Source organism: Pseudomyrmex gracilis, unplaced genomic scaffold (genome assembly GCF_002006095.1).
Source record: "Pseudomyrmex gracilis isolate BER0280 unplaced genomic scaffold, ASM200609v1 scaffold_2, whole genome shotgun sequence".
NCBI lineage: Eukaryota > Metazoa > Arthropoda > Insecta > Hymenoptera > Formicidae > Pseudomyrmex > Pseudomyrmex gracilis.
Genome location: NW_018020586.1, coordinates 343,433 through 370,058, shown reverse-complemented (window position 1 = coordinate 370,058; position 26,626 = coordinate 343,433). Strand labels below are relative to the sequence as shown.

The window sequence follows — 26,626 nt, the reverse complement described above, 5'->3', positions numbered from 1 at the left end:
TCGAATATTCTTAAAAAAAAAAAAAAATGTATTTATTTAACAATCTCTCGAGATAGCCAAACACACAATGAGTTCTATCTACCTTCTGGATCGTACATTTTTACGCTGAACTTTTTCCCTTTACGGTGGTGTCACGTGCATGACAAAAATGTAATTTTATTTTATAAAAAAGGAAAACGAAGCAAGTTCTTTCCAGCATATACCTATATATATTATATACTTTAAATTTCTAGGAATAAATTGAAGTCTAAAATAAGAGTTTTTTTTTTAGGGCTACTTTTTGTTTTCGATGTAAATGCATTTCAGACACTCGATAGCGGGCGATGTGAATGAAAAATTTATACACAAAAACACGCATAATTTAATAAGAATTTGTATAAATTCTCAGATGTATAAAACAAACGCAGAGAAAAAAAATCTACTCTATAACACAGTTCTCCACATCATAAATATAACGACGCGGCGAATACGATGTCTCGCTTTATGAGTTTGATCGCTTCACTGAATTTAATCTCTAGGTCTGCGTTACCAATACCTTTTGCGGCTTGGCACAATTGTCGAAGCACTTCCTCCAAGCGACGCATACATCTGATGATGGATCCTGAAAAAAAAGCGGTTTTGTTTGTATTTATGCACACATTTGCAAAAACAAATAATATTCCAAATTCTCGTTACTGCTTTAGCAACAAGATATGCCAATGTATATACGTTACCTTCAAATATGTCTGTCATTTTGCAAATTTGCAAGAACGTTGCGCCTTTAGACCAAGCGTATATAACGTCCATGAGATAAGGTTTGAACCGATCAACGTACGCGTCTTCGTCTAACTCCAAATTGGCTTCGGTCGAGACCTTCGCTATTCTTCGAGCCAGGTCCTGCATCTGTCTGAGCGGACCGCTTAGCTCCTCGGTGCTCTTGGGCATTTCGTTTGATTTTTCGTCGCATACAAAACAACTGATCAACGCCACCATTTGGGGCACGCTTAACGCGTTAAAAAGACCGTTGAAGATCATCTCGGTCATCAATAGTTCGTCGGCGCCGTTCAGTTCGCATGCTACGCGTCCTTTCAGTTCTATCACATCCGCCGACGTGCAATACGCCAGTCTTCGCAAAACTCGTTTTCTGCACTTGAGCTCGTCCATTTGAAGTATCGATTTCGCCTGTTTAAATTCCTCTTTCGCCTGCTTGAGCTGCGCAGCCAATTCCTCCTTGTGTAAAAATCGTTCGTACAATTCGTTCACATTGGGATCCTGTAAGCAGTAAATGAGAGAGTTATCTCAAAACCAAACCATAAAGAAAAAGATTGTTTTATTTAAAAAAAATAAATGTTTTCAAACATATAAAATTGCTTACTTTGTGCAAGGAATGTGCGTACAGTCGTTTTTCTAACGTTTCGATTTTTTTCACTATTTCTTTGAAAGCCTGGTCCTCTATACGCATATCTGTAATAGGATTGAGCAACGGCGGACCATCCGGGAATCTTTTCTTCACTTCGCGTATTGTTTTCAGAACGCTCCTTCTGTTGTCAGACGGTCTGAGATCCTTCGGGTAGTACAATCTGAGCGAACTGATGTGAGTGATCAGATAATGCAAAATAGGAACCACTTCCATCTCGCCTTCTTCGTCCTCGCGACACGGAATAAGGCTGGTCTCCTTAGAATCCTTCGATATGTGAAGCAAAACGTCGATAACGATAACGGTCTTGTCTTTTACCGGATTTTTTGGAAGTTTTTTCTTAAAATTCACTATGATGCCCCAATCGAACGATTCGAACTCGTTTTTCACCTGCAATTTTGCGCAATATAAAAATGAGTCGCGTCAAAAGTACGACGGTGGTACTGAATCGCGCGCGAAAATACACACTTTCACCAGTCTGCCAGGTTGTAAAAACGGAACCAGATACTCCGGCCGGGTTAAAAACGATCGGAACTGTTCTGTCAAACGGTTGAGTTGTTCGCGTATGTCGTGATAGGAAGATATCTCGTCATACCGCTCGACGGTCACGACGTTGTACGCATCGCACAGCTCTTTCACCTCTGAAAACGCAATTAAAATGCGGTCATTAAATTTTTACAACCGCTACTAATTACGAATGACGTCATCAATAACACGCATACTCACTATTGTACAAAGCTGGAATACTAGCTTGATTTTGAAACTGAAAAAAACTTCTTTCCAACATGTATTCTGGATTAATTTCTTCCACACGGAGAAGATTAAGGACCATGTTGTAGGTCAGATGAAACGCGGAATTGATCGGGTCTGGTTTACCTTGAACAATAGCCTTTCCTACGGCCGGATTTACTTGCTCGTCTATCATCAATATAACGATTCCCTTCTCGTCCAGACCTCTTCTGCCGGCGCGACCGGACATTTGAATGTATTCACCCGATGTGATCCAACGGAAGTCTTTGCCGTCGAATTTGCGCGGCGCCGTGAACAGAACAGTGCGGGCCGGCATGTTCAAGCCCATCGCGAACGTCTCAGTAGCAAAGAGAGCTTTGATCAGGCCTTCTCCGAATAATATCTCAACTGTTTCCTTCAGAATTGGCAGAAGTCCACCGTGATGAATGCCAATTCCGCGTCGCAGAAGCGGCAACAAGTTCGTGACCTGCGGCAATTTCTTGTCTTCGTCGTTAAGAACGTCCACCGCGTTGTTAAACACCTCATCCACCAATTTTTTCTCCTCCATTGTGTTCAGATCCAATTTGGCCAATTGCATCGCGTAGAGCTCGCAGTCCTTTTTCGAAAAGCTGAATATTATCACGGGTGCGAAGTTTCTCTCCATGATCATTTTTATCATCTTGAAGATGTTCGTGTGTCCGCTGTTCGTGGCGCGTATACCACCTTTACGTCCTTTCGTGTCACCCTTAGCCGCGTCCCCAGTGTTCTGCAGGCACGCCATGGCTCTGTTAAAATTGTCCTCTTTAAACTGACCGTTTTCGTCTACAACCTGTTTTACAGTAAATTTATTTCAGCGCGTAAGTCACATATTTTTTTCCAAAGCCTGTAAATGAGTTATTTGTTTTTTTTTTATGAATCATTGTTACTGACCAGATGAATGCCATCACCGCCGACTGGAAATATGTAATGCTGCAACGGAGTGGGTCTGTAGTCCGTCGATACCACGTGACAGGGTTGATTGTGCAAATGTGTCACCCACTCTGCGAATTGCCTCGCATTCGGTATGGTAGCGGAAAGAAATACATAGTGCACGTTGTCCGGCAGCAGTATAAGCGTCTCTTCCCACACCACGCCTCTTTCTTTGTCACGCATGTAATGTATTTCGTCGAATATCACCCAACCGACCTCGCGCATTACCTGATTCGTACATAAATACGTAAATTAATTAAGAATCCTCTTTCTTTTCAGTACTAATAAAAAGTAAAGTATGTGTATGCACACACTTTATTTTCATATAAAGTTATAAAAATATAAAAAAAAACAAAATAAACCTCTGAACCTCTGTACAGCATATTACGCAAAATCTCAGTAGTCATAATTAACACGCTGGCTGTTGGATTTATGGTAACGTCGCCTGTTACCAAACCAACGTCCCTAAATTCTTCATAAAATTCTCTGTATTTCTGATTGCTCAATGCTTTGATGGGAGTTGTGTATATTACTCTCTGCTTTTCCTTGAGTGACATTGCTATCGCGTATCTGCGTTATGTATAAACACAATAAAGTAAAATTTCAAAAATGATTATACTTTGAGAAAGATACTCTCTTTCTGAAAATACAAGATTCACTTACTCAGCCACCACTGTTTTACCAGCCGATGTGTGCGCAGAAACAAGAACCGACTGATTGTTCTCAATGCAAAGAATCGCTTCTTTTTGGAAAGGATCAAGTATGAATTTGTATTCTTTGGCTGGCTTGCCCTGTTTATGTTCCAGAGATATATATTCTTGGTCAGGAGGAATAGCAACTTCGTGCGTGCAAGATCTTATGGTATCTACAGTGTGTACTGTTATACGACATGCCACTTCCTCTAAACTAAATAATGTTCAATATACAAATGTTATTTGTTTATGTAATGCAACAGAACCAAAGTGTATTATTTCGCTTTTTAGAAGGTTTTTACGTATATCATATATTATTAAATAACTGAATATAATCAAAAACTATACATGTGTGTATATACAGTGACATACTTGATATCATCCAAGATAGGGTCCTGTCGGAACTTTTTTACACCTGAGATATCATCATCTTGCTTGTCACATTGTCGCTTCGTTCCTACATCGGTCTCGACTTTCCTACACATTCGTTTAATAGATAAATATTCTGTGTGTAAGAGTCACGAGGTCACGAGGTTATAGAGAGGTTAAAAGCAGAGAAGTAGATATTTCACAACGCAGAAATCATAAAACTTACTTTGCCTCTGGAATTTCTATATCGTCGCCCTGCTCGTCAAAAACGTCAAACAAGTCCTCAGAGAAATTTGCCATTATTATTTGAACTTTTTATTATCATCAAAACAAGTAACATTGTCACGCATCACGTTGGGATTTGGGAAAGATACGACTAGTTCGAATTCCCCTAATTTTCACTTTGGTTTGGAGCAGGATTGAAGGAGGGGATTGAATTTCTTGCGCATGTGCGACTCTAGTCACGAGAATACTTATGTGCTTCGATTGGTTTCGATCAGCGCTCCGACTTCCGCGCGCGCAAAAATAGGTTTTTTATTTTTTTATTTACTAGCACAACACAAGCGCGCGCTAATGTTATTTTTATTTAACGTGTTGTCAGTGAACACAACCTGTTACCGCGATGACAGATAATATATACGTCTTATAAACTATATAATACACATATGAAAAATGTCAGAAATAACGCATGAAAATCAAACTAAAAAAATAGTAAGAAAGAAAATTGGAAAAACAACACGTGACAGGGAAAAGGGTAAAAAAGAGAATATTATATATATTATATGTAATATTCTATATCTATATATAATACACACACATACGCATATATATATATATGTACCGTAATCACGTGACCGAAGTCAGTAACACCGCCGCGGTCGCGCGGCCGAGGTCAGTGACTCCACCGCAGTCGCGTGACCGAGGTCATTGACCCCCCCCCACCAAGGCCGCGCGGCCGAGGTCAGTAACCCCGCCAAGGCCGCGCGGTCGGGTCAGTGACCCTCCCCCACCAAGGCCGAGGTCAGTAACCCCGCCAAGGTCACTGATAGGATATTAGTAGTAACGATTACAAGACAATTGTCCTCCCATAATAAACATAATATATTAATCGCATTTAAAGATACATATCAAAGACAGAAACAATTTATTACAAAAATAGACAGTTTTTTATGTTACTTGTAATACTTGCATCAATATCGTGAGAAATTTATTAACTTACACACAAATAACAGATGTTTTGTAAAATACTCTTTAAAAAGATAAATAACTAACAATGAGCTCATTAAAATTTTAATAATTTAACAGATGTTAAGTAATAACGCCTTTACTAAGTTTAAACAGAATAAATTAGACGTACTTGTCGAAACAAGTTAAGACTGAAGATAAAATTACGTTTAAATAAAAATATAATTTTAAATACTCTGTTAATATGTATAAAATATATAACAAATTTAAACTGCACTTGAAATGACTGTTAATATCTCTTAAAAAAAATATACTTTGTTACCGATTAAAACTTCCACTAATTACAAAAAAGCAGTAAATAGAGAATAATTTCAATAATAATTTCAATGTATACATAAATATCAAAGTGATAAAAAAAAATACTTTATATCTCTTTGTTTAGCACAGTATAAATATTAAGACTCCTTACTGCAACCATATTTAAATATAATTGGAGTATATCTATCTAGGAGCTTCGAAGATGAAACTTTCCTGATCAATTTGTTGCGTTTTGTAATAAAACGAATTCATAAAAACTGCTTCATTAATTTGAAAATAGATGCTCTCACGGGGAAATGCGCACTCACGTCCATAACGAAGTTGGCATTATTCCCTCTACCGTGGCAGTAGCAGGTTTTAATTCCTCGTTGCAGAGGAAATTCAACGGCAAGTCTACCAAGTGACCCTGAAAAGTTCATCTCGATTTAGATAAGTCGAAATATGCGTGTGTGCAACCACATCAAAGAGAAACGCCTACCTTAATACTTTCTGCCATTTCTTGTGCTAACAACGGATCGGATGACGAAAGAGGTATTTTGTCTTGGTACTGTTTTAGCATAGCGAAATTGACTACCTTATCCGTAGGAATGCACTGAAACACTTCTTCGTAAATTTCTGTGTTTCGTTTGCTTCTAGCGCACCAGACGTCCTTGTAGAAAGATCTGATGATGGCGTCATCGATGTCGATGTCTTCCTTAGTCTTCAACAGGCCCAGATGTTCGCGAAATAATTTCTTTCTCAAAGAAGAAGCGAACTTGCCGCAAGAGAAAGGTATGTCGTTCATGCGTCCATCCTCGAACTCCTGATCCTATTTGTGCAATTATTGTAACTTTTATGTAATTAACGCAGATGTGTTATATAAAAGATACAACAAAGTTAATACGTCGAAAAATACTCACATGAATTATCACGGCTATCTCGCTGTCCCTTGTGGCGACCATACTTCTGTCGTTTATGTTTGCTGATCCGCAGATCACTGTTTGATCGTCTATTATCATCAGCTTACTGTGAACGTAGATCAGTTCCGTTACCATCGTGCCATTTAACATGGAATGAGTTCTCAAACCGTGGAATGTTATGTATTCGGTAGGATCCTCTATACCTGCTTCCATCAGCCGATTTAGAATAGCATCTTTCCCCCTGTTGTTTGAAAGAGAAATTTTATATTTGTTGTTTCTCTTCTTCAATTTGTTGTTCCGTACCTCGATATGGAAACATAATTCCAATGTGTTATCGCTCTCAGCGCTGTCCCACTAGGTCCTCCGACTTCCCCTTCGAAGCCCGGCAGTAAAGGCATCACGACGAATACTCGAAACACCGCGCCTTCTCTGTGCGCTCTCAGAATTCTCTTTAACAGTGTTTCGCCTATTCGATTCTTCACGCCACCTTTCTCCATGGAAGCGAGCGTTATGAAAAATTGATTTTCTATATAGATGTACCTACAAACACACGTATTTAGATCAGTGAAATCTAGACGCAAAAAATGCAAAATGCACAAGATCTTACCTCTCGGCGTTACTGATAGCGTGAATGTAAGCCTCCTGTATGCTCCGTTCCATCGTTTCCGAATCGAGAAACCCGGCGGACCAAGAACTCACCGATCTCAGTACTTGACACTTGACATTGTGCTTATTTGCTTCTTTGATAAACGGAGCGTAGCTCTTGCAATCTCTATACGACTTGGGCAGTAAGTAAGGGTAACACGCATTGAAATTTGCTTTTTCTAGCTATAACAGGTACCGTATCAGTTTGCAGGATCTTATCGCTAGTGAATTTGAATGTAAATTAATTATTATTGAGCATGTAAACCTTGATGGCATTCCAACGTTGTATAAAATGCCTAGCCACGTCTCTAGCAGCGGCGTTCTGCACCAAAACTCCAATGTCGTGCCACGGCATTCTAGGAGTGGTCGTTCTATCCACTAAATCTTGATAAGGCTTTTCAAGGTCATTGAAGTCTTTAACGATGAAATTTGTGTAATCTTTGCCGAGCCACAATTTCGCTGTAGAATTTAAATTGCAAGAATAATCCACCGTATCTCCATCAGATATAAAAACTCCATCACTAAATTAAAAAAGAAATGTTATTAGTTCAGTTAAAATACCGCATTAAATGACTACTGTGTTGTAATTTGTACTTCTCCGCGGCAATGGTACAAGCTGCTTCCTGCGAATTGTACATCATGTTAATGATTTCTTGTCTCTTCACTCTCACGGTGTTCTTCATTTTATCGACGGTCGTTTTTGCCACGCCAAATAGATTCTTTCTTTCCATCTCGGGAGTATTACGTTTCACATCTTTCTTCCTTTGTATCATGAACAGCGAATCATCCTTCGATAACGTCGGTAATAACATCTTTTGTTCTTGACTGTTCATCATTGGTCTTTGGAAATGAATAGAATTAACGTTTACGTTTATTCTTCCCCATAGTCGATATAACAAAGTTGACAAAACACCGAACTTACAGAAGAGGTATAGATCTTGTAGTCGCCATAGCGATAGTGTTCGTTGCAATTGCCAATGGTAAGAGCACGTGTCTCTCTGTGTTGCGAGATAATACTTTCTTACTGCTAGTGTTAACTAATCTGTCTTTTGAAGGAATGTAAATGGTTGACTGATGAATGGAATCTAAATCTGTCAATTTGTGTTCACTGTTGTCCCATCTACCGTAACACAAATCAATGCCACCGAGAAACGCCAGACATTGATCGACGGCCACAATCTTTTCGTGATGAGCCCATAAGAAAACACCCGCTCTCGCATGATCCGGATGTCTCAATACTTTTATGTTCTCAGGACACTGTTCCACAAGTCTTTGTTTACTATAATAACTGTTTATACCTAAAGCTACCTCGATTTCTTTGTATATCATTATGAATACTTTGACACCTTCAGCCTGCGAAAAAATGCATACATCTGATTTAGATAATTTACCACATGACTTTAAATTTGCAACATATGGAGTTTGACAAAAGACATACTGCTTTTCTTTGTAAAATCTTATCTAATCGCCAGTAATCCCCATTTAAAATCGGTCTTTTCATATAGATTTCCGGTGACAGCCACCAGTCGGCGATAAAAATTTCTTCTTTAGCGTTTTCTAACGCATCGGCCACAGCCGACATGTAATCGGCTCCGTCCACGAACCAAGTCGCAGATACGGGCGAACGGTAAGGTGCAAATGAGTTGTGCGGATTTGTTTGTATAAAATCCTTGCCTGTCAAAAAAATCAAATTATACTCGAACGTGAAAACGAGCCACTCACGTTTATTTCCTCAAATCGTACCTTCTTTGCTACTAACTTCCTGTATGAACTCTATCCATTCCTTGGTTTTTCGTTTCGTCCAACATTTAACGACTATGTGCCTGCTCAGATTCGCAATCTGAACTCCGGTTCGTGAACCTGTGCTGTATATTCCGGAACTGATCCCGAAACCATTATCCATCAGAATAACGGATCTCACTCTTCCATCTTGTGGATTGAGATACGCGACGAAGGTATCCTTAACTACGAGATGTCTCTTGTGCCAAGTGCCGCAAAGAGAGGTGCAGAAGTAGTTACACTTGATACAGAATCCATATTCAAACAGACGACAAAAGTTGCACCTGTTTCTACTACCTGATCCAGTCCGTTTTAGAATTGTGCCTTCTTTTCCCTTCATGCCCAAATCAGCTATGAAAGATAGGTGTGAAATATCCAAAAAATCTATCTGTAAGAAATGATAATGATGTATGAACATTTTTGTAGTTTAATAAAAAATACTGTCATTAATGAGAATATATTTACAGTATCAGGATGTCTTCTGTAGATTTCTATGTTGAGCAAATTTCCCAGATATTCTTCCAGCACCTTTCTTCTCTGATTTAACTGTTCATGAGGCACTAGGATGTCAGGTTTGTTAGGAAATCTGTAAAACTTCTCAATTGTATCTTTTCTACCGATCAACTCAGATAATATGAGAACATACAATTATCACACCTTGGTAAAGCATTACGACGTCTACCTTTCTTCTCACTTGCAGTTCCAAGATTTTTCAGACTGTTCCTCCTCTCTTTGTGGCTTTTTATAGGCAAGGGAATGTTCAAACTAGCACGATATATTTTTAATTGATTATGCAGTTGCTGAATGTGCTTGTATCGTTTTTTGATAGTCCACACAAAAGGACCGTGTCTAAATTCTATGGTGTACAGATTTGGATTCAAAGGATGCGTGGTTATACTACGCTCGTTATCTATTATTCTTACATATACTTCTTCGCCAGAAATAAACACATTACAGTGCTGACTTTTGAACTTTGGTGGATTGTGTATAACAGTGAAAGGTATTGTACCAAGGATTTCTATAAATAATGCAAAACAAAAACACACAGAACTAATAAAAAATGTGTAAAAACAAATACACAAATTGTGTGAACAAAATAAAATGATAGTCTAAATGTAAATTAAATTCACATGTATTTTAGAAATAAATGTGTAAACATGGAATTTTATTAATGACCAGGGAAAGTTTACACAGAGAAAGCTGGACACATAATGTTAATGACAAAGATCAATCTATATTTCTATACAATTATTATACCTTTATTATCTACACATTCTATGTCTTCCTTTTGAACTTGTACCGTCTCTCCATGCTCATCAACTGTTATTTCTAATGAATCAGGTACTTCCAAAGCATCATCGTATTCAGACTCCTGTGACAGCATACGAGTTAGTCTAGCAGACGTGGTCTCGGCTTCTTCATTAGACATTTTTGCAGATTTCTATAAAATTTCATCAAGAAAGCAAAATGTTAAAACCAATTTCATTTAAATATCTCAAACACTACGTATGACAACGTAAATAAACAGATCATCAAACATATTGTTACACCGATAACGTCACCAATAAGACGCTTTCATCAGAGAACCTTACGAGAAATCTTCATTTACTCCATGAAGAAAAACTTATCATATGTTACCAACTTATCTAACTAAGTTTCTCTGAATACAAATAAGTAATTTACCTTCAAAATTTTCACGCAGGACACAATTCTAGCCTAAAAACGTTTCGCCGATAGCGCATCGTGCGCGCTACTGCACAGTTGATTATTTTTCTCAGAAGTCTTACCGACCACGCATTGTTACAACAAAAGAAACGCTCGAATTACTTAAGCGAGACACAATCGTCATGATCGCCACCACTACTGACTATTACGCGCGGATTACGCTAGATTACGCGTCTCCGTCAAGGCGCGTTATTCATCGCGATGACCGATGACGGTTGGCCGGACTCACACCGGACATACAGACCCGCTCACATCATCGACCATTTTATTCGGCTATCGTGCTCATTTATACATGATCGCTTTTTGTATTTCAAATTGAACCGCGGCCTGAACCGGAGTTGAAGCTTTCCGGGAAAACGAACGAAGAGATCGGAGAAAAATAGACACACAAATAGAAAAGGTGCAAAGAGTGCAGCTTTTGTTTTTCGTTCAAACAAAGAGGAGGAGGTTCAAGAGTCTTCGACGAGCTCTCGCGGAAAAGCACGGAAGAAACAATCGCCTTTTCGTCAAGATAGTCATGAAATTTCACATCTCCGTAGTACATACAAATGAAATGTCTTTGAATGTTTTTTACCGACAACCGGAGGACGCAACAAATGAGAGTAAGTCGGTCTCGATGGGTGAGCGAACGCGTGATACAACTATTTTTCTCCAAGCTTGGAAAGTTCTGTGTGTATTTTTCGATTATTTCTTTGAAAACAAAAAAAAAAAGAAAAAACAAAACAACCACCCTGAAAAATGGAACACGTGTGTAACGATGACTTGTGAGATTACTTATGCACAACCGAGAAATCGTGTTCGACTTTTCACTTCCTTCACAACGTCGCATATTCAAACGCAAAAGTAGAGTGCGCGCGCGCGCGCGCGCGTACTCCGGGGCGTGTATTTATGTCATCGCCGTTTAATACCCGTGCATTAAAACAAACGGGCGAGCAAGTACATCACGAGAGCAATTGGATCGTCATTTTCTCCTTTATCCGACTTTCAGTCGATCACGCATTATTGATCCTGATCGTCTACGATCTATTTTCTCGATCGTTAGACGATCAGGAGAGAAAGCGACGCGCGCGATGCGCGCAACGAATGGGTTTCTTCTTATCGGACGCGCTCTTTGTCGTGCGTTCAATTTTTTTTTTATATCGGTATTTTATTGCTAGCGAATTAATTGCGCGCACAACTCTCTCTCCAAAAGCAATAACCGTTGCTTTCCTTCCTCTCTTTACAGACGTCCGAAGTAATTCAGGCGACACCGATTTGGACTAATTTTAGATAATTGATCAAGATCCTTGAAGAAAATGTCTGCGGTCGGACGTCCTTGAAATTTGTTCTGCATAATTCGGGGACCGCTCCTTCGATGCCTTTGTTTCGAATTGTCTCACCACGTGTGTTATCTCGAAAAAGAGGTTAATGCGAAGTCAGGTATGAGCCACACTTTTACACACATATATATCTTGATTCTTTGTTAACAATGTGACTTTTATATGTTCTGTGCGTGTAATTGAAACAATATCTGTTTCTGAAACGATAAAGAAAGAACAAAAACACAAATATTGTTTAATTGCGTTTAAAGACAAAAAAAAAACGTTAGATATATTTTGTTGCATGTTGTTGCACATTATAAGCTAATCGAGGATTACCACTTGACTGAGATAAAAAATGCGACCCATATCAAAAAATGTAATCTTATATCTGATTAAACGCTTCTTATCGCGTTTGTGAATCACATTAAAGAGTTAAAATCTTATTATTTAGTCTCTCAAATGTAATATCACTTTTTAACAAATTTTAGCAAGTTGTTTAGAGACTTGTGACTTGATACAATACATTGCAATAGATTCTCAACAATCTGTTACAAATTTTAATTATCTATTATTCAAATTATAAATTAAATTAAATTTTGTACTATGATAAATAAAACATTTTCAGATTGAGATGACTATTGCGAAGGATCATGCCGGTCTGGTTCGGTGTCGCTCTGATCACTGAATGTGTTTTTCACATCAGCGATATAGAGAGTAACACCAGTAATAACGATAGCCGGTGGCGATAGCGATGGTGATAGGCATGACAGCAACCGGCCGTGGTGGAGGTGACGGTGGCGATGGTGGTGATCGCCGTGGTGGTGGCGGTTCTACATTCGGGCGAAAGGGAAAATGCCTGGTCGAATGGCTTTTTTTTCTCCCCCGTTGGCGAGCGGGATTTTTGACACGGCCTGCCGTTCGATCGACTTGCATTTGTCTCGTAGCATTCTACCGATCCTCGTCCTCGTCCTGCGCAGCGAGAAACGCGCGAAAAATCGGCGCGTCCGAAGATGCGTCACGTGCCATCGTCCTACCTGATTGGATCAAGCTCGATTCGCGCTGATTCTTAAAATTCTGTGATCGTGACAACTATTCTCGGTTGTTACCGCCTAGTTCCGCGACGCTTTCTTGTACGACGAAATTTCGACAAAAAACACCTGGTGACCGTCTCCTCGCTTCGAAAACGCCGCGATTCGTTTTATTTATTACGACCCGCCAAGTTTCTCCGCTTAATCCGTTATCGGAGAAAGTATTACGGATTGCCAGGGCGAATTGTGCTGTGGTGACTTGAAATGAGACATAGGATTAGACAAGATCGACGCTAGCTGCAAGGTGAGCTATGATCAACACTGTGTGTTTTTTTAAACACACTGCATTTTGCAACGTTTGCGTTTAATGTGTGAACAATTTGACGAACAAAACAATATTTATCGCAAACAAAATTATTTATTTCGATTACGTAAGAATAACAAATTGAAAGTGTCTGTTTTTATAATAATTTTCTCATTAAAATTACGACGAAATTGTTATTGTCAATAACTCGCCGTCGTTCGTTATGATTAATTTTCACGCGGCCCCAAAAGCGCGCGACTCTGTAACGAATCAGGTTCAGCATAAACTGACCGTTTCTCGCAGACACAACTCGGCAGACCACTTTCACGTGCGCAAACCGCCGCAGATGTATGACCTCCGTTTTCTTACGTAAAAGTCGGGCACCCAATGTAATCATAAAAACGAACAATCGCTGAAACGTCGAAAATTTATCACTTCCGTCCTAGCAGCAATTTATATTCGACATGGACATTTATCCATTCGGACGATGACTCGAACATGATGTCTCGGGTCGCAAGAGCATCTCGGAGAGTTTCTTCTCATTAGTGTTTCACGCTTGCAAACCGTCAATTTCGATTATTAACATATTGCGCGTGAAAGAAGATGAAAGCGAGAAGATCATCATAGACGTGCTATGATGTTTTTCACTTCAAATTGTTCATTGAAAATTCTATTATATAATCACTAAAAAAATTATTAGTATCTTAAATGTGTAATGTTACATAAAGCGTCTGTTACGGTGCAGTTTCAGCGCGTATGTAAGTTATTCTAAACACACATCCGTTTGCTTTCTAACAAATATATAATAAGCCAATTTTTTTACGGGTTTATAATTTCTCTAAAAAAAGACTTTACGTGTTGCAAAACTGCTGCTCTCGGGAAACAACGCGATACCGTATCGCCGATCATGTATCGCGTGGAAAGAATTTTATACTTTCTATCGGCGCGTACATAGCCATACGAATAAATGTGAGAAATTTAAAAGTCGGTGATTACGAAGCTCGATTATTTGATTCCCGATCGCACGCGATCTCTAGCCTACCGCTTCTTTATGTTTTTTTTCTTTTCCCAGACGGCATTATCCGCTCGCGTGTTCTCTCGCCTGAGCGAGAATATTCGACGGATGTGTAAACAAATGTTCGCAGAACAAATTATTCGCTTATTGTGTCCGCGTTGTTGGCCACGTTCGGGAGCTCAAGTGGACAGAATCGCAAGACAATGTCGCATTCTCTCGCCACCCGCGCGATTACTTGCAGAAACTGAATGGAACAAATGTAACACAATCGCCGCCGGATGATAATCAGATGGATAATAATAGCGCGCAATTGGCGTATCTCATCGATCCTTTTATTCTCATCACGACGCGCTTCCATTCATCCGCGCGCCCAATAAAAGGCGCTCGTCCGAGTTATCGATCATCGTCACGATCGATTTATTCACGGTGGATTGAGATTCGAATCTTTGCTTCTGATAATTCATTAATGATATTCATCGGACGCTTTGATGTTGCGACGGATATCTAAACGATACAAATGCGAAAAAGTTTGCGTTTTAAAACGCAAACCGCGCGTGGAGATCAATTACTCGCGATCGATTACGCGAATTGTCATGGATTATAAGCTTCTCATTTCCCGCGAGTGATGTAACAAATTAATCGTTGAGAGTTGTACGCGTGTTGTTTATTTCTCTAATGTAATTTATCTTGATGTTTTATCAAGAAAACTGGGCGAACCAGAATGCGCGTTCGCGCCTGTTGCGCGAACATTACCCGCGCGGCTATGAAAATGAACAACACGTAACTCGATATGGTAACTAACAGCCGGCAAGAGTAAAAGTAAATTTGAGCAACGCTCAGGCAATGCTTGCGTTTGGTCTTGTGTGCGCATACAGTGAACTGACCCAAGTACACTAGGTGTGCAGGTTGAAAGGCACTTGAACGGCGGCTGCAAAAACAGACTTCAAAAACCTTATTGTTGTTCAGGTGTCAAAAGCGTCTTACACTGATATGACACGGTCAGATGTCGCGTTTACCGCGGAAGGGAATAAAGATCGTCGAGATATCTTCGATTATTTTGAAGACGGAAACGCAAACATAATAACATGTGAATGCTTAAAGATAAATTAACATCGTCGAATTTGTGATGTTTTCACTTATGAAATATTTTCGTTAGAAACAACTCTATTTTTTCTACATGTATTTAACATATGATCTTTCTATGAGTAACCTTTTGATATTTTTTTTTAGAATGGCGAGGACGTTTTCCTTGAGCTTGGTAGTGGCGTTGCTGCTAGTCTTCGTCGTTATCGAGGCCTCTCGTGGACAGACTAATCAGGTGAGTAATTACCGAACAGCGCAATCGCGCACGATAAAAAATACATTTAGCACATTGGAAAAAAAAAAGAAGAACGAGAGCTCCAAATCTTGCGCGTTGAAAAACGCTTGTACGTAGTTTTAACATCAGCTGCGTTTCGCGTGCAAATTGACACGCGAAAAGTGAACAAGCGCGCGAATCCAAAAACTTGCGAAAGAGGAGCACGGGGGGAGAGCGCAATTATTTATTTGCGCGTGATATAAACTTGGGAAACCGATAAGATCCGTTTTAAACACCTTTTGTGTCAAGGATGCGTACTTAACGTTTGCAACATTGCGCTGTGATTTTCCTTCCTTCGTTTTTCTTTTTCTCTTTTTTTTTTTTTTTTTACCACGAAGGCCGTCGACCCAGCGGAACGAGTCGATTCGTATTATTCGACTGAATCGCGCAGGTGAAGTTGCCTGCATGCGATGAACGTTGCTCGGTAATTAGAGATCGGGAAAGGAAGCAGTTCCTTATGATAATTACTTGTATAACAAAGGAAAAGAAAAACTAACTCGTCACGAATGATTCACGACGTTTTATCGTTGAAATATACGCGCGGCGATAAATCGTTTTCGATTGTGTGCAGACGAGACGTATTTCAAACCGCGCGACAGAACGTTCGAAGTGTTAGCACAGTTCGTAAAAATTATTAATTACACATTAAATTACACGTCGCATAAATATTAAAATCTTTATTTGTACGAAAGCGAAATGCGCTCTCTCAAAATCTTAGCGGAAATTTCTGGCAAAAATTACGCGAGATATCGAATTTATTATCGACGCGATTAAGATATACTTGGACATTCTTCGTGTAGAAAAACGCATTTCTCGCGTTATAAAATCGCTCGGATACATTAGCCGAGATCTAACTGTAATAACGCGTGGATGAAAATGAAAGTGCGAATAACTTGGATTGTATAAAAGAGAAACTAAGAAACACGCTGCAATTTGTCAATGCGCCAAGTCGTCGTCATCTTTTTTCTGACGGTCGTTCGACTCGCAAATCAAGTTCGGATTCGCAGATTGTTCGTTTTGCATTAGCCTAATAATAATGCGATTGCCAAGTAGGAAGATCTCTCGGACGCGCTTTCGCCGAGACTCTTTCACCAGGCAAAAGGTTGGACCGACACATTTCGAGTTCCGACGTTCACAAATATAATCGTCTTTCTCTTATCAACAGATTTATCCGAATGTCGTAAGGATCTTCCGGAAACTCGTTTCTCGTTGCGCGCACAAGTTTGTTGTCACGCGTGTGTGTACATTGATTACATAATGACGATCATTTCTGACTTAAGGATGTCATTTGACGCTTGACAGAGACGCTTAAATACCATTTCGTTTGACAAAAGGAAGTTGCGATCTGCGCGACCGCCTTTTATGAGGTCAAGTTTATCTGTCTCGAGAATTAAAAACAAACTAACGTTAATTGTTATTGATTATTTCCAAATTGGTAATTTTACTACCTTTTTTTCAGAGAGACGTCGCGAGAGAGTCCATTTTTACCTCACGTCGCAAAACGTCAGCCCGTGTATTTGCTAGAGAAGCGACGAAGTTTTGGCTCGAACACGAATTTCTTCTTCGATACTACTATTCGTTTTTGTGCAAATTAATCGTGCGCGATAAAATATATCAATCGTTTCTCTCTTCTCTATCTTCTCCCGAAAAAAAAAAAAAAAAAACGCGAAAGTTGCACACGTCCAACTTCCGCACGTGTCTCGCCGCTTATCTTTTTTGCGTACAAATGTCAGCTGTGATATCCGCTCGATATACCGTTTTATCTGTCATATCTAAATCAGTTCTACTTCTCGAGCGATTGAATTCCGCGCGTTGAAGCCGGTTAACTGTACGTATCGTTAATTATCGTCAGAGCTATGTCCGTCGCGCAGGTGCTTCAGCCGTAACACACAATGCGCTTGAGGTTCGAGCGAACTGTAATCGGTAATCCGATACGCGGAAATTTTCTCGGCCGCTCCGTTTCTCCGCGCTCCGGGTTTTACGAGACGGCTAAGTGTTTTTTGCACGTTTGGAAACGCTCGATCGTGTAATGGCGTGTAAATTATGAAAACTCGCAACACAGATGCAATTTGACTTTTTCGGAAGTTCGTTACATTTTTTTTACATAATAAAACAAAACGATAACAAAACTACTTTGCACACACGATTGGTCTCATCTCGAATAAGTAAATGTGTTGATTAAAATTCGCAAAATTCTTGTCGACCGCGAGAGAGAGACACGTTCTTTCATGTTACATCATTAACTAATTACATATGAATTGTGATTGTTTAATTCTCGCGCATTTATAGAAGAACATACAGAAACAGAGCTCGCGTGCCACCACATATAGTGCCAATGCTGACAGACACACACACACACACACAGCGCAGAGAACAGAGCATGTACATATAAATGGAGTGAGAGGATTAAGAATAAAAAAAGAGATCGCAAGTTTGCATGGACCACGCCTATAGTCGTTCGCCGTTCGCTTTTAACGAACGATATGTGCATACCGCGTGATCCAAAATATTTTCTCCATCCTTGCGACCTAGTTTGAACGTTGGTGTATTTTTGTCACGGATATATAACGTCGGTTGAAATCGACTTACACGGCGCGAGAAAAAGATCAATTCAAGTTGGACGAATAAAAATTGGCTCGTTCACTCGCAACTGCAAGAAGAAAACGCAGAGAGAAGCTCGCGCGCGCGATATCGAAATGATGAAATTCTTGAATAAAATAAAATTTTTTGCAAATAGCATCGGTTTGATATTCACGATTGGTAACGCGTGTTTCCTCACGATCCTCGTAATTAATTTGCACATCGATGTTCGCTTTTCTTATCGGATCTAATGACACGTTACGTAAATGCATAAAGACCGCATTTCTCATTCCAGTTTTTCATTCCAGGACAGTTTTTGCGCCGTTGTATAAATGTAATGGCTCTTTACAAATCATCGCACCGACGTCCTCGCACCGACATCTTTCGTCATAATAACGGATAATGTCTGCGTTACGGTATGAAGAGATCTGTCGATTAGTAAATCATCCCGCCGCCGGAAATCGGCGCACGGTTCAAGGCGGACGCGGTTCTGCAAAGAAGACACGACGCTTTTTACCCTCGCGATCAATATCCGCGGATTTACACCAGAAGATCGCTTCTGAGTTAGAAAAATATGAACTTAATATAGACAATACTCGGTTTTGTGCGCAACTCTCGGACTCCTGCTGCTCTTCGCTGAAACGCGAAGCGAGAGCTTTCGAAACGGAGAGCTTCTCAACTCTCTCGCACGACGTCTCTCGTCGCCGTCAGGTCGCAGCGAGAGACCTTTATAATTAACACAGACGCGGGTAACGCAATATTATCCTAGAAATACGATGCGATCTGTATCTAAAAAAGGTCGTTACACGTCAGAATCGAACGTCAATACACTCCAGTTCGAGGGAGTATTTCGTAATTTATAATCAACGTCTCGTTGCCCTCGTTTAATCCCGATACATTCACACGTACACGCGTATAACATACACACAGATTGTGTGCACTACGTGATAAACGCGCGTCGCGGCTTGATGATGTTTTATTGCGTGCGTGTGTACGGATACACACTGAGCTGATAAGACCTTACAGACGGATGTGGCACGTTGCACAAGCGCGCACGAACGCGATTTAAATCGAGAGTTTTCCGTCAGAGAAAGCGCTTCTTCCTCGCGTCGTTCACTTCGGCGTACTTCCCGATTCGTCTTGTCGCCTTCGGCTTTTCTTATTTCCGGTCGATTTTTTCCCCAAAACGATCAAGCTTGTAAAAAAAGGAGAACACGTGTGAAAATAAATATCGGGTTGAAAGAATTGGGTCAAAATTTGTGCAACATTTCGCAACTGTAGATTATGCAAACATTCGTATCGAACGTAGCAATTTTACGGAATGGTCGCGCGGCGAAGCTCTGATATTCTATATTATTTAAATTCAGTGACGCGCGCAAACGCAATTGTATAATGATTTCTTCATATTTTATGCAATATCGCCGTCTCTTGCGCGCGTTAAAACGAATTGTTACAATAACGACTCACTCGTACACACCGAACGTCTGGGAGTCTGAAATCAATTGTAACGGCGGCAACGCGGTAAAATTTATACTTTTTCTCAGTCTTGAAATCCGTAACATTCGAAGGATGATCTTCGTTTAAACGCGTGAGAACGAGCGTTTATTGTTTCCCGTAAGCTGAATCAGCCTGTGTGAGAAGCGCAAACAACACGTTGGATCTTTTATTGTTGAGAATTGAAAAGTAACTTCTCAAACCAATAACGCTCCTAAAGGAAATAAAATCTGTCAGGAAATAAATAACTTTGGATTAAAGAAGAAAAATCGCCGTTACGCGAATTTCTCATCGCGTCCCGAAGAACTTAATGTCTCTTTCGAGAAAAAAAGCACTTTCTCTTTTTTTTAAATATTTATTTCCGGATTTCGTAAGCGAACGCTTAAAAATCTAGGTTACATTTCGATATTGTGAGGATAAAGAACGTATAAATTCAAGATACGTACTTCAGAACGCACAGATTGATTATACGATAATGAATGTGAACTGTCAGGATTAAATTAGCCTAGTCACAGTCCTCATGTGCGCTCAGCTTAGCGATGTTCGACATGCAAGCGCCCTTCAAGCGCGCTTCGGTTTCGCTTATTAACGAGAAATGTGTTGCTTTTATAATATTGTATTGCAAAACTCTTGCTCGCGTCTATCAGAAATTATTGCAGGCGTTCCAATCTACGATTAGGTACCTGCAATTATTTATCGTCGATCTACAATCATGTTCAACGCGGATTACTAAATACCCCAATCTTCTAGGACTGATGCGAATTCAATGCTGTCTCGCGTCGATTGTCATTTTACACGTAAATATACTGTAATTGAAATGTGCCAAACTCTTTGTCATCTACGTTTGAATATCGCAGTAACTTCGAGATACTGTTATTGTGTGCAGACATAGAAAACACGACGTAAAACAGGTATAGGAGAAAGTGAAAGATGATCTCGTAGTAATACGAAACCAGAAAAAAACTACTTTTGGACTCGACGAGACCACACCTCTGAAACAAGCCCAAGATTCGACCAGATTTCTAGGTCGCTCGCGCGACCCACAATGCGGCTACACACCTGTGTACAACTTGTACATGAACATATGCACGAAGACAAATTTTATAAAATACTCTACAGTTGATGTTTGACAAGGACGCAGAATGTGATAAATTATTAACGGGATGATGTTGTGTCGTAAAACGATTGCAAGAAGTCAATTTTATTTTTTTTATATGAGTTGGCAAAAAAAAAAAATAGAACAAGCAACAGCTGCGAACTTTCGCAAGAAGCGATACAGAAAAGGTTGTTTTACTAGTTGAATTAAAAGCAGGTTAAATAACATATTAATATTGCGAATACCAAGGACAAGGCGCCCGGACGTAGACGACCCTCTTGGATTCGACGGTGCAGAAGTAGTCCACCTTCGGGCGAGAACTCCCTCTCACTCACTGCTCAAATAACTTTTCCGACAATCGGCGCGTACTGCAATTGCGCAATGACGTCCGAACATTTCAAAAATTCTGTCGATCGCGCGAGTGTCATACCTTGAAGTTAATTTTAATTTCGACTCTCTCTCTTTCTGATCTCGATATCGTTCTCTCTACACACGCCCGTTTACACTAGCCCGTCCCGGAACTTAACTCAGGACACTCCCTCCAATCGTAAACTCTTTTACGATTCCTGCGGCAGTTTTTTTTGACGGACGTTTAATTGCACGCTATGAGATGCGGATATCATTTTACGTAACTTCTTTTTATAACTGATTTTTAATTATAGATTACCGATCTCTCGCAGAAAAGAATATCTAAGTGACAAATAAGATTTAATGTTTTTTTTTTGCGAAACAACTTTAAAGACTAAAATTGCGATATTTCACCGAGACGTCGGTAATTAACGTCCAATCACTGTTCCTCAAAGATTTTCTCTTGAGTTGTTTAACGAGCGCTTAAGTTGCTGACACTTCATCTTTCTTATGTCATCGAGCCCATTCAATCTGCATATTGCTCGCAAAGAGAGTACATCATTTCCTAATTATCTGCTTCGCGATTACACGCAAATCCGATCCGAGCAGCGGCTTCGCATTTAGTAGAATATCTTGGCGGAGTAACATAGCGTGACGACTTACACATCGACTTTTACTTTCAGTACCTGCTGATTGCAAGACGAAGTGCAGATCTAACGCAAATTCGCAAGCCACGAAATTTTCACGACCGTTTTTCCAAAAAAAACAAATCTCGTGTTTTTTTTCTCTGATCACATTCAAGGTCCCGCCTTCCCCAAAATCTGTGAAATCTGTGACGAATTTTCTGCGTCGATCGTTTGATCTCTCTGTCCGAATAATAAATTCGACGGTTTCGTCACTTCGTTTCGCCGACCAATTTGACGAAGAGCCGCGAAATAATCCGATACGAGAGACAAAAATCGATCACGTGAGAACGACACGTCCGGGTCGTGCCTTATGCAAACGTCCAACATCGCAAGCAAGTCCGCGAGGATTAAAACAAAGGAAAAAAAAAATTAGCGAACGAAGAATGTGCACGCTAGAGTCATTTTCCTCCGAGCCTCAACGAGGGTCGATGCAGTCACGAATGATTTAATACCGCTTATTAACGCGGATGGTTGAAGGTATAATTTGACGAGGAAGCCTCCTCAACTATTTTTCTAGCTACAAAACTGGAACCGCCAATTAATCGGATCCATTGGACGTTATTGTCAACGACAGCCGATCGCGATCGATCGAGCCGGGTTATTACCCGATTTAATCGTAAATACCAGGGGATCCTCTTAATCGCGTAATTGCTACCTTTGCCCGCGATTTCGTCAGATATGACATCTTCGCAATACGCGACCTGTCGCGTATCTCGCTGCGATTTTTCTCTCTCTCTTTCTCCCGACGATGGTGTCCGGATTTCGATTACGTGATACGCTCCGTCTGTTTCAATTGAGGCATAACGATCGCGACTTCTAAGTGCACGTTGAATTAAACAATTATTGCTATCGAGTTCATCAATCACTGGAAACATGGAAACTACGATGTATATCTCGAAAAGCAACATTTAATTTACTTTCTAATTTGTGCAGTGACGCGAGAAAGAGAGAAAATTCTCTTGTACTTTTTTTTTTTTTAAACAATATATTAAGTATTTTTTATTCGTGTATTTATTTATTAATGTCGGTTCAATTGACTTTGTTTTTAGGAAAATGGACAGAAAATACAGAGTCGCGGCACCACGCGATACAATTCCAAACCGACGACGACAGAACCGAGCGTTTCCACGTCAACGATCAAATCGCAACGCGACAAGAGTTCGTCCCGCTCGGAAGCGGCTTCCAACTTGAGAAAACACAACGAGACGCATCTCGCGAGAGAAAGTCCGAGCAGATCGTCCAATGCGAGGTCGTTAAAAACTATCGACCCGGTCGCTACGTCACGCACTAATTCGAGACACGTGAATCCCGGCGATACCTCGCGAAATCGTTCGAGATCGCACGTGATACCCGTCAAAGAAGAGGTGACGAAGAACAGGCAGAGCGACAACCAGGAAAACGTGTCCGAAACGCAAACGCCGAGACGACAGACGGCCTCAAAACGAATATCCTCGGACGCGTCTCTCGTTTGGGTGGATGACGCGAAGCTCGAACACGAGGTGTTCACGAAATCGCCCGGACAGTTCAGATCGAGAACGGGAAGGAAGATTTACAACGAGAAAGAAACGAGACGGACAGTTCCGTCGACAACAACTGAAAGCGTGGATAAAGTCGGAAGACCGAGCGGCAGATCGGAAAGCGAACAAACGCGACCGGAAAATTTACAAACGATCGAGAACGTTGGTTCTGCAAACGCATCGAGAAAAAAAGATGTAACCGCGGATGTTACTCAGGATAAAATAAAAGATCGCGATGTTTTGCTGTCGGGCTCCGAAAGCGTCAGAGTGGACATTCCTCTGGCAGTCAGAAACGACGAAGACGCCAATCTTCTGACTACGATCTCGTCACCGAGACAAACCGCGAGACCGATCAAGGAGAAGAACAGCAACGATATCGCGAGATCGAAGAAGACCAGACAATCCGACCGGTCGAAATCCCGTGGTAGATCGCCGAATGAGTCCAATACCGAAACAGCAAATTCCACAGGAAATTCTCGACGAGGTTCGTCCAAGTTCGACGGCACTGCGGAAACGAACGAACGATCTTCCAATACGAGACACAGATCGAAGAACGCCGGTTCTAGAAGTCGTTCCAAATCGAGAGATACAAATGCGACCGAAGGAAGAAGTAGAGGCAGAACTGTCGATTCCGAGACCAATGGACGAACGGAGACGCGACGTGTCGGTTCGTCCACTGACAGACGCGCCGGAAGCGAAGGAAAGCGAAGAACGAAGGACGGCAGATTGAAAGTCGCGGAAACTAAAGTGGAGCAAGATGCTCGAACGCAGTCCAGAAGTCGGTCGCGTTCTGCTTCCAGCAATCTCGGTGAGTTTGTTCTTGTTGCTTTAATTTAAAAAAACTTAAATATATTTGTTTGTAAACACACGCATAAATTTACACGTGTATTTTTTTCGCAGACGTCGTGACTACCGCTTTCATTCCGAAAGTGACGATCGCCGAAACCACGACCGTACCCACCCTGGAGACGGAGATTACAACAGCCGCTTCCGTCTACACGACGACAAGATCGTCGACAGTCGCGCGAACATCAACTTCAACCGAACGAGCTTTTCGAAACAAGGGAAGAGGAGAAAGTTCTTCTTCCCGATCGAAGAAGCAATCGAAGGAGGACTTCTTTAATCACGGTCTAGGCTTTCGCGGCCGAAAGATTGGCTTGACAGAGGGAACGTCTTCGAGCGTTGCGGATTTAAAGGCCACCACGCCGAAAAGCGAGACGCAATTACGCGGCAATCCCGGGTGGACTCTCAGACGCCGACCCAGTCACGTTGGTCACGATGCTCCTCCGACCACTACCTTTACGTCAGTTAATCGGGACCAGACCAACGAGATAATCTCGCCGACCGAATCATCGAGTGGCACCGAAACGCCGTCGTTGAATAACGCAAAATCTGGAAGAAGAGGCACGAAGAAGCCAAAAGCGAAAGACGAGAGCGACACCGTATCACCGAGCGTCACGACGAAGAGCGTGACAAGAGGAAGCAAAACTTTCAGCAAATCCGAAGACGCCGTTCTGCCGAAGAAGATAGAAATCGAGAGCGACAATTATCCTCCCGCGTTTCGGGCCAGACTAAATCAATTGGTGAGCTTGAATTGATTCAAAACAATCTGTTTTTTTTTTTTATAAATATACACATTTCTCGTGTTTTACAATTTCTCTCGAGTTATCTCTAAATCAATCAGCGACGAAAAAACTCAGTCGAAGAAATAATTTCAGAAAAATTCTAACACAAAATCCATCGGGGTTCAGACCACAACCAGAAGCAGCGTCCAGGTAAGACACTGGCTCCCTCTCGCAAATCTCAATCTAATCAATAATAATTTTGTACATTTAACAAAGTAACAATTCATATAACATTTTGTTTTTTACATCCGATCTTTCTCAAACTCGAGTCACTTGGATGCAATTAAAAAATATTAAAATTAGCGATACTTTGGCATGAAGTAGTACTTGGATCTTGAATTCTCTAATTCGTGAAAACGTTAGCATGACGTCACTCACGACGATGAGTGCGTAAGGGGACTGATAGAGAAGTAAAATCGAATTAATAATGGTGGTGTCTCTTTACTACCCGACATCTTTCTGTGTAAATTTTTATACATAGTATAAAGCTTGGAATGCCCCTTCTACGTAGGAACATCTAAAGGAACGTACGTTACGTCGGCATGCGCGGTCCAGCACGATGCATGTATCCGAAAAACTCGAAACCGTGGGAAATGCGTTTGCGACAGACGTAGTCCTAGACGCCAACCCTACGAATTCCCTAACTTCGTTCCCCGGTCAAGACACGCGACACGTAAGAACAAAACGAGTATTAATGGCAGATTGAGAATTTTGCGCATTGAAAAAAAAAAAAACCAAACTCGCTTCACCACTCCCCATGCGTTTCCCATGCTTCGGAGATTTTTTCGCCATCCCCATGGTCCCAGACAAACGTCCGCTCTGACGAAGAAGTGTTGTCACTTCTCGCACATATTTTTTTAATCTTTTCCAAATTTAAGATAAAAAATTGCAAGTAAGAAAAAAGCTTTAATTTCATTTTTTACCAAAAAAAAGTAATCATTAGAAACAATTTCCTTGCAATCAGTCATCGAATTACGACAGCTTCTCGAAAGTTACTACAATCGTCGCACAACAGAGTAGAAACAGAAAGGGAGAAAGTAAGGATGGTGTGTTGTGGTAATTACATATATATATATATATATAAAAAAAAAAAAAAACAAACTCGCACGCAAACGCATCATCAAGAACCAATCAGAACTGGACGATGATGCGTCATTAATATATTTGCGATTGATTTAGCACCAGTAAAGCTTGTTTATAGTGATCGGGTGATGGTAAAGCATAATCGGAACGGAACGATCTTAAGGAAACCTGCTCGTTCGCGGGAAGGCTTTCGAAATGTGTCTGCGGAGACGCTTTAGTGGACACGGGCGCAACAATGAACATCCAAACGAGACTGGATCGAAAACGACTCCGTGACGCAAGGAGTGGCGAATCCTCGACGAGAAGTTCTCTCAAGATGTAATTGAAAGAAAAAAAAAAAAAAAAAAAAAAAAAAAAAGGAAGAAACTTTAAGTGTACGTTACAAAGTATCCGTTCGACGCGGTCTTTGATCGCGGACTTTACTTTGGTATTTTATGAAAAGCGATTGGTAATGAATAGATGCGTTTAAAATTGATGTACAATCAA

At 40.7% G+C, this 26,626-nt stretch overlaps 3 protein-coding genes across 10 annotated transcripts in view; 1 reads left to right on the top strand and 2 right to left on the bottom strand.

The window, feature by feature from the left end:
- Window position 1: 1 nt before the first annotated feature.
- LOC109853771 (superkiller viralicidic activity 2-like 2) lies at window positions 2–4,574 on the bottom strand. Its single transcript, XM_020426173.1, has 10 exons — window positions 4,382–4,574; window positions 4,159–4,263; window positions 3,758–4,000; window positions 3,457–3,664; window positions 3,056–3,322; window positions 2,123–2,954; window positions 1,865–2,037; window positions 1,355–1,786; window positions 714–1,251; window positions 2–601 (listed from the first exon to the last, which is right to left on the bottom strand). Exons 1-10 carry the CDS (start codon window positions 4,453–4,455, stop codon window positions 444–446), a joined length of 3,030 nt encoding a protein of 1,009 aa, XP_020281762.1. The 5' UTR covers window positions 4,456–4,574; the 3' UTR covers window positions 2–443.
- An 848-nt stretch (window positions 4,575–5,422) lies between these two features.
- On the bottom strand, window positions 5,423–11,041 carry LOC109854134 (phospholipase D1). Of its 2 annotated transcripts, none has more exons than XM_020426950.1 (14): window positions 10,665–11,041; window positions 10,239–10,422; window positions 9,639–9,999; window positions 9,447–9,567; window positions 8,946–9,369; window positions 8,641–8,876; window positions 8,125–8,555; window positions 7,797–8,042; window positions 7,468–7,723; window positions 7,165–7,385; window positions 6,861–7,097; window positions 6,558–6,798; window positions 6,137–6,466; window positions 5,423–6,064 (listed from the first exon to the last, which is right to left on the bottom strand). In XM_020426950.1, the coding sequence occupies exons 2-14, from the start codon at window positions 10,408–10,410 to the stop codon at window positions 5,963–5,965; spliced, it is 3,378 nt and encodes a 1,125-aa protein (XP_020282539.1). In that variant the 5' UTR covers window positions 10,411–10,422; window positions 10,665–11,041; the 3' UTR covers window positions 5,423–5,962. The 2 variants fall into 2 exon arrangements, with proteins under 2 accessions (XP_020282539.1, XP_020282549.1); XM_020426960.1 differs by having other exon boundaries at window positions 9,639–9,837.
- Window positions 11,042–11,263: 222 nt separating this feature from the next.
- The window catches only part of LOC109854101 (serine-rich adhesin for platelets-like), a 31,340-nt gene continuing 15,977 nt past the window's right edge, over window positions 11,264–26,626 (top strand). For 2 of the 7 annotated variants that reach the window (XM_020426901.1, XM_020426892.1), the window contains exons 1-7: window positions 11,833–12,125; window positions 12,633–13,339; window positions 15,585–15,672; window positions 22,965–24,240; window positions 24,333–25,015; window positions 25,151–25,207; window positions 25,569–25,730. In XM_020426901.1, the coding sequence (XP_020282490.1) occupies window positions 15,586–15,672; window positions 22,965–24,240; window positions 24,333–25,015; window positions 25,151–25,207; window positions 25,569–25,730 (2,265 nt within the window). In that variant the 5' untranslated portion in view covers window positions 11,833–12,125; window positions 12,633–13,339; window position 15,585. Of the gene's footprint in view, window positions 11,309–11,832; window positions 12,126–12,632; window positions 13,340–15,584; window positions 15,673–22,964; window positions 24,241–24,332; window positions 25,016–25,150; window positions 25,208–25,568; window positions 25,731–26,626 lie in introns of those variants that run through there. The other 5 variants (XM_020426883.1, XM_020426918.1, XM_020426926.1 and 2 more) reach the window with 5 other exon arrangements.